Source organism: Triticum aestivum, chromosome 4D (genome assembly GCF_018294505.1).
Source record: "Triticum aestivum cultivar Chinese Spring chromosome 4D, IWGSC CS RefSeq v2.1, whole genome shotgun sequence".
Classification (NCBI taxonomy): Eukaryota; Viridiplantae; Streptophyta; class Magnoliopsida; order Poales; family Poaceae; genus Triticum; species Triticum aestivum.
Window position 1 is genome coordinate 246,766,752 of NC_057805.1, and position 8,373 is coordinate 246,775,124.

The following is an 8,373-nucleotide window of genomic DNA, read 5'->3' on the forward strand; positions in this document are numbered from 1 at the left end:
ATCACACTTCAGGCCCAGTTCTGGGAACCTGGGAATTGCAAGCAAAAACTAGCCGATTAATAGTCGACCGACAAAATCGATTAACCGGCCGATTTCTGATTAATCTCTAATCCCCAGCCGCTTAAAACACTAACAATAAGCGATATCCTCAACATTGTTAAGATTATGTGGGTGTCGCCTATGGGTGTCGTTTCCCTCCTTTGAGGCATCGCTTAGGTGTGTCGGCATCTCCCCCTCTTGTTTGGGTTGCTCTCCCCGGGTGAAAGCCTAGGTCTTGGACCGGCGATGGCGGCATCCTGGCGCCGCTCCTCAGTTGGGAGCGTTGTGGGTGGAGACATGGCTTGGAGGTTTGGTGATGCGGTCCTCCAGTCCGTGTCGCTAGTCCGAGTACAGGTTCTTGGACACAATGTACGTCGACGCCGGTGAGTCCAAGATGGTGGCTTTCTCGGGGCCAACCGAGTCCCTCCACCCACTCACAATCTTCTTTCGGTAATCAAGGCTAGTTGGTGCATCGGCAAGGGAAATCCGGTTAAATGTGCTACTCTTCGAGGTGATCGGTGTACGTCGAAATGCGGCCTTGTTGCTCTGGTCAGCACAGGTTCCTTTGCGTTGTGTTTGTAATGTATGCGGTAGCTTCTCTTCGGATTAGTTTGGATGTGGTGTTGGTACTACATTTGTTGTTCGTAGTGAGTTATAGTCTCTTGTAATTATATTCTGCCTTCTATAAAAATATCTCGAAAAACAAAGTAGGCCTTATGAGGCAAATAAGATTCCAATCAACAATAGCTGTTTCTTTTTGTATGATCTGTGATTGTATAAAAATAAACTGATATATACACAACCAATAGTATACATATTCTTGAGCACCAATTTCCCTCGCCTCCCACCATGCACACTAATCTTTAAAAATTCTAGCATGACCTATACAAAACGATGAAGAGCAGAACAAAACAAGAACCACCCAAGGGAGATAATAACCAAGAAATAGGCAAAAGCAAGAGCAATTTGCACCCACCTAATTAAGTTATCTCCCAAATCAACACCCCAAGAAACTGCACCGATCGTTTCTCTTCTTCTACCACCCTTCCTTCAACTGCGTGTGCACATTTCAATCCACCAAGTGATAGGAAGAGATGCATTTGACATGCATGCATGCATCAACATCTCTCGTTAATTTCCTCTTTTTTTTTCTTCCTTTTTTCTCTTTGCACGCATGCACGTACGAACTGATTGGTACGCTAGCTCTTCTAGCGTATGGCTTAGGTGCCGCTCACTCCTCGAGTACCGGCGACGATGGCCGGTAGAGGTCGTAGGGCGCCCAGAGGTAGTCGACCGTGCACGGCCGCCGGGCATCGAGCCGGTGCCACGGCTTTCCCTTGCCGCTCCAGTGCAGCAGGCTGATGGGTCCCGGGTGCAGGCCCCGGCACCGCCCTTTGACATTGTCGCCGCCGAGCCCGTGCTGGTTCCACCGGTGGTCCACGGCCTGGATGTCCCCGGCGAGCACCAGAAGGAACGGCGGCAGAGAGCCGAGGTGGTAGATTCTCTTCTGCTTCTGCACGGCCATCCACCCTTCCACCCGCCTCGTGTACCCGCCGGTGCGCCACTGGTCCACGTCCATCACCATCACGCCGGTGTTGAAGTAGCACGGGCGCCGCCCGTGGAACGTCCCGCTGAGCGCCGGGTCCATCCAAAATGTGTCCGTGAAGTAGTTGGTGAAGTTGGCGTGGCAGTACTCCGGTGCGCCCACTACGTGGCCCGCGAGGTCCACGGAGAAGAGCGTGCGGATGTCATCGACGACGATCACGTCGGAGTCGAGGTAGATCACCCGGCGCACGTCGGGGGGAAGCGTGTCGGCAAGGTAGATGCGCGCATAGTTGAGCGGCTGGTCCAGAGCGTGGCGGATGGACCGGGAGATACGTCCCCGGACGCGCGACGGATCGAATCGGTACACGCGGAGGTCCAGGTAAGGGAAGGTCGCGCGCAGCATGGCGACGAGGTCACCGTCCGTCCGGGCGGCGAGGAAGTGAAACACCACGTTCTCCGGGCACGCTGTGTGCTGCAGGATGGAGAGCACGCCGGCCATGGTGCCGCGGAGGTAGTTAGCGTCCAGCGTCATGGCGACGTTCACCTTGTCACCGCCGGCGCACTCGGCGCCGTTTCGGAAGGCGGGCGCCTCGCGGAACGTAGGGATAGAATCCAACGGCTGCCGGATCATCATGGCAGGGTCGACGCGGATGCCAGCGACGGCGGTCGCCGCGTCTCCGAGCAGGACAAGGAGCGCAATGACGACGACACAGCCGGTTGGAAGCATCGTGTGTGTCCGGCCAGCGGAGCGGGCGAGACAATTGACGGGTGGCCGAGTGGTTGTCGCCGGCAAGGCAAACCAATGGCGACAACGGCGGCGGCAGGAAAGAGGGCACGGAGAAGGTGGCCACCCTGGTCCCTGGTAATGGTAGGGACGGGGTTAGGAAGGGAGGGGGGCCACCATCAAAACGGTGGAGAAAGGAGAGTGTAAGGTGAAGAGGAGAAGGGACAAACATGGTGGCAATGGATGGGGGTGGTGGGCGGCTGGGAGGGAAGGTAGGAGCACGGACAAGAAGGTGGTGGCACCAATAAGATGGCTCTGCTACCTATAGTTGGATCATTTCCATGCATTTCGTGTTGACATGGAGTAATATGGATTGGCTTGAGTTGACTCCAAATTAATGCTTTGCCAAGCTACTGTCTGATTAGAAACAGGGACAACATTAGCACATCTCCAACGCTCACCGTGAAGCCGCCCACGTGCGTCCGGATCATGCGGTCTGACTGTGTTGTGCCGTCCACGTGAATTTGTATCGGTCTAACGGACGATCTAGACGTACTTTTTTCATAAAACGGAGACAAACTAAATGGCGCTTTACGGGCGTGCGAACCGCTGCCACACCCGTGTCTGACCGCACTGGCCCACAAAAAATAACTCACCGCCTCTCCCTCGCTTTTCATCAAACGCCCGTGCCGCATTCATGCCGGCCTAGAGCATGCAACGGCTGACATTGATGCCATGATTTAACCAGACGGGAGGGCGGCGCTGACGGACGTGTTCTCTCGAGCGTCGCCTCTTCGATGCAGGCTCCACTGTAACACCTGATAATTCAGCTACATTAGTCACATGCTAATGGTGCCATGTCGTCACATTAATGTTGTTAAATCCCCCTTTGATTCAAGCATGACTCAAATTCAATTTTAAATTAAAGTCCAAAAATTAAAGTTTTCAAATGTCAGAACTAAATTGTTCAAATGTGGCAAATATTACATAGGTAATTATGATGAAGAACCAACATTTTTTTAAAGTGTATAAATGCCCTAAAATAAATAAAACATGGGCTAAAACAATTACTTAAATGCTTTTTAATCCATACAATTTTGCAAACTATTTTAACTGCGTGCCAAATTTTTTATGACAGTGGCATATTTTACAACACTAATTTAGGTGCTATACATGCATTAACATAAAACTTAAATAACCTGGAAATAAAATAGAAAACAGTAGAAAAAAAGAAAGAGAAAAAACAAAAAACAAAGAAAAAGGAAAAATGAAAATCCTCCCCCTCCCCTGGGCCTTGGCCCAGCTAACGAGCCAGGCAGGCCCATGTGCGCTTGCGCCCCCTCCCCTGTTCATGGGGTGAAGCATGGCCGCGCCCGATGCCCGCCGCGGCCGTGGCCGTCATCGTGGTGGCCATCCGGCGGCACCCGCCGACCGCCCGGCACCTACTTAACCCTCCCCCCACCTCCCGCGCCAGTAACCCAGCCCCTACACCCTCTCTCATCGCCGCCTACACCCGAGGCCACCGTCGCCGCCCGTCGCCCGTCGTCGCCTCATCTCCTCGTCGCCGACCGCCTCCCCAATGGTCCCAGGAGCCTCGCCGCCTCTCTCCTTGTAAACGACGTTGAGCCCCCACGCTCTTCCTCTCCTTCTACGTCTGCCCACGCATTGCCTCGCCCCGTTCGTGCCCTGGGTCACGCCTCGTGCCCCTCGCGCGCTCGCACGGCCGCCCGCTCACGCGCCATGCCGTGCTCGCTGCGGCCGCTGCTCCTGCTGCCCCCCGCGCACGCGCTCGCCTCCACCTGCTCCGGCCCCCACAGTACCTCTACCGCTGCAACCACCCACTTGGCGCCTGCTGCGCCGCTCGCCGCTGCTGCCTGCATTGCTCGACGACGCTGCACGCGAACCGCCCTAGCTCCAGCCACCCAAGCCCCTGCCGTCGTGCGCCGTGCGCACGCACGCGTGCGACGTGGCCATGGCCGCTGGTGGCTTTGGGCCACTGGCCAAAGGGGCCGACGCCCCTGCTTTTATTAAAAGAATAGAAATAAAAATAAATTAATAAATCTACCATTCTTAAGAAGTTACTCCCCATTACAAAGCATTCTCTTAATATGCAGGTAGTCTACGTCATCATTTTGCCACATAGGCTTTCATCTCACGAACTGGAATTCACACCACGAGCATAATCTTCCGCGGCCTCCCGTGCATCATCAGATATTAGAAAAAATATTGCTAGACTCCGCATGCAAGCTTCCTTCTCGCTAGGCATACCCAATAAGACCTCCTTCAATGCAAAGGTGGTTAGATGGGTGCTAAATGCATTAAATACCTTAGCAACTTAACTCCTTAATGCATAGATGCTTAACTTGTTGTTGCTAATCACACTTTATTTAATGAGTTAGCACCTAAAGTCATTCACGCATTGGTCGAGTTCTTTCATTTAAGTGGTTTGCCTAGGTTCTCGTGCATGGCATTGGTTTTTCCTGGGGTCACCAAAGTGCTCTCTCCCCTCCTTAAATGTTCTGCAATGTCATTTTTTCGCTCATGTGGCATGCTTAGCACCTGTCCATAGTGAAGCACTGGGAAGGGCCTAAACCGCAATCAATATATGCATGCAGTGATTCTGGCATCATAATAACTCCGTCACAGTGAAATTCCTGAAAAGTAAGTAGTAGTGGGTGTCCTTCATTAGCGGTTGACATTAATCCAAGGAGACATGCAGCTAGACCAACGCTTCCATTACGGTAATCCATTCTTGCATGCGCCGAGACGTGGGTGATCCATTTAATGGCAGCGCTGATTTCAGTTTAGATTCCACGTGGACCGAATATTTATGTCCTTTCGTCTAGCTTATTAATCTGATCAACGGTATCCCGGGGGTTCCGCTCTCAACGATTAAATCTCCGCCGATTCCATAAAGAAATCACACCAATTCTTCTCATCTTCCCTATCTCCAACTCTCTGTCCATACTGCGCTGCCGCCGGCCAAGCCTTCACGGCATGTTGCCGTCGAAGATCCACTCACTGCTGCCGGCTCACAGATCATTCCCTCTATCTCTACGTCTCTCTAAGCCATGCGATCCCCGCCATCGCTGGTTATGATGGCCCAAGACCTACTCCCATGCCTGTACAAGACGAGTTGTACATGCCGCCGCCACTCTCCTTCTCTAACATTACTTGCAACAGAGATGGGTGCTCTGCTTCCTCTCAATCTTCTCAGATATGAATGTAATTTTTGAGATGCTCTGATTTGTGTGTGGTCGGAAATTTCATAGAAGGTAGCTCTTTTCCATCCCCAGCGACCTCTTTTCCATCCCCAGCGACCTCCTCTGCGGCAACAAGTTTGGTCAGTATCTCCCCCGCAAACTCCTTTCTCAATCAACTACTGCCGACAAACATATGTCGAGATGTGATGGATCATTGATGTTTCCCCAATCGGGTTGTTTTTTATTGGAGGCTCTAGATGGTGAAAATTCCTTCTTCCTTTTGTGGTCTTTATTCAGGATTCTGGAAAGAACAAACAGATAAAGAAGCTACCATGTATTGTTCCCCATCTACAACTACATCTCTTTGTCTCCCTTCCTCTCACACATGATAATTTATTACGAATTGTTTACTTTTATTGCTTTTTCTGGTTGTTTTGTAGAACCACATTATCACAATGTATGGTATATTGGGGTTCATTTTCAGGTAATTTGTTCCCTGTGAGTAGTATTCCATTGTGAATTTTATGGTATATTTCTACTACCTGAGTGATACAATTGTGTGATTGACACTGTTCTTCTTCCCGTGCTACAAGGTTCAAGGTTCTACTGTTGCCGCAACAACCATCTACTTACATAAATGAAAGATACAACATGACTCTTATGAACACACTTTCATTCTCTCTCAAATTTAAGATAACTATATGTGGTGCCCATAAGCTTACTGTAGATAATTTTGTATAGATAGAATATCAGTATTTGATTGTTAGTCTACTAATAATAGTCCTAACCTTGAAGATTTTTTCCTTGCTGAGAGGATCAGGTATGGGCTGTTCTCATTGTCCTTCAATTTAATTGCTCTTTGTTTGCTAGTAGTGTTTTAAATAGTACTACATGTAGTAAAATGGAGTGCACATGTGTCTACTTAGGAACGATGACATTTTGTATAGCTGGTTATCTTTCGCTCAATAGTGGATCAAGGTGGAGAATGCTAGATGCTTACTATTCGGGCGCATTAACACTGCGAGGCTGAAAAATTAGTATCAAATGTATCTGTTTCTTGCTCCCTTGCACTTCTAATATAGACAACCGAATGATATTATCTTGAAATATTATGAGAAACATCTTATTACAATATATGTTACTTCTCTTAATGCTGATGATGCATTCTTCTAATTGTGGAAATATGGAGATAGTCTCCCATATATTAAATAATAACATTCAAAGGTTCAAATAGACATGTATTTCTATTATTGTTTCCATAAATTCCACTACTTCTCACTCTATAAATCCTCCTACACTACTATGAATTCCCGCAGCAACGCGCAGGGTATCATCTAGTTAACTTAATTAACTTAAACCTAATTAGTCTAATTAACTCTGCTAGTTAGGTTAAGAGTATGACAGGGTGCCCCACACCCCTGTTGACCAGTCAACTTTTACTGTCTACTCTTTCCCTCAACTACTTGCATTAGAGTAGAGCTACATTTACTGTCTTACCGGTACTCCTATACTGCTGCATAGCCTGTCCTTGTTGCTACTGTTGTGGATACTTTACCTGCTATCCTAAATGCTTAGTATAGGTTGCTAGTTTACCATCAATGGCCCAACATTCTTGTCCGTCTTCGATGCTATATTACCGGGTCGTGATCCCTTCGGGTGGTGATCAGGGATATACTATAAACTACTATACCACTTATGATACTATTCAGAAGTGGGGGCTCAAAGGATAGGTGGTTCCATCCAGGTAGTGGTAGGCTTGGGTTCCCAACGGCCCCCGAGTGATACTTTGTGGTGGAGCGATAGGGAAGGTTGAGACCACCTAGGAGAGAGGTGGCTTGGGCCGTGGTCGGCGTCGATGGTTATTTCTTAATAACACGCTTAACGAGATTGGATATTTAATCTGAGTTGGTTGTTGGCCAATATGCATTAACCGCCACGCAGGGACAGTTATGGGCACTCGGCATCGTACATTTTCTCCCGAAAGCTCTTCGGTCATCATCGATTGAGTGGCACGCGCCCGGGGTGGTCCTCGTAAGCACCTGCCTTGTATAAGGAGGTTGCTAGGACTGATCCTGGCCGTCCACGCAACGTGTAGAAGCGCAAAGGGCTATAGGCCCAAGACCCCTATGCACTTAGGATGTAGACTGATGATACGTCTCCAACATATCTATAATTTTTGATTGCTCCATGCTATATTATATTCTGTTTTGGATGATTAATGGGCTTTGTTATACACTTCTATATTATTGGGGCCTTCTGTACCCGTGAGATCCCATCTTGGGGCCTTTTCCGGCGCTCCGTCGGAGGGGGCATTGATCACGGAGGGCTTCTACATCAACACCATAGCCTCTCCGATGATGTGTGTGTAGTTTACCTCAGACCTTCGGGTCCATAGTTATTAGCTAGATGGCTTCTTCTCTCTCTTTGGATCTCAATACAAAGTTTTCCACGATTCTCGTGGAGATCTATTCGATGTAATCTTCTTTTGCGGTGTGTTTGTTGAGACCGATGAATTGCGGGTTTATGATCAAGTTTATCTATGAACAATATTTGAATCTCCTCTGAATTCTTTTATGTATGATTGGTTATCTTTGTAAGTCTCTTCGAATTATCAGTATGGTTTGGCCTACTAGATTGATCTTTCTTGCAATGGGAGAAGTGCTTAGCTTTGGGTTCCATCTTGCGGTGTCCTTTCCATGTGACAGCAGGGGCAGCAAGGCACGTATTGTATTGTTGCCATCGAGGATAAAAAGATGGGGTTTATATCATATTGCATGAGTTTATCCCTCTACATCATGTCATCTTACTTAAAGCATTACTCTGTTGCTATGAACTTAATACTCTAGATGCATGCTAGATAGC

The 8,373-nt window shown here is 48.7% G+C and overlaps 1 protein-coding gene across 1 annotated transcript; it reads right to left on the bottom strand.

Moving 5' to 3' along the window:
- Positions 1 to 789: 789 nt before the first annotated feature.
- On the bottom strand, positions 790 to 2,454 carry LOC123099888 (probable galacturonosyltransferase-like 4). The gene has a single exon (XM_044521927.1). It carries the CDS (start codon positions 2,309 to 2,311, stop codon positions 1,271 to 1,273), a length of 1,041 nt encoding a protein of 346 aa, XP_044377862.1. The 5' UTR covers positions 2,312 to 2,454; the 3' UTR covers positions 790 to 1,270.
- Positions 2,455 to 8,373: the final 5,919 nt, after the last annotated feature.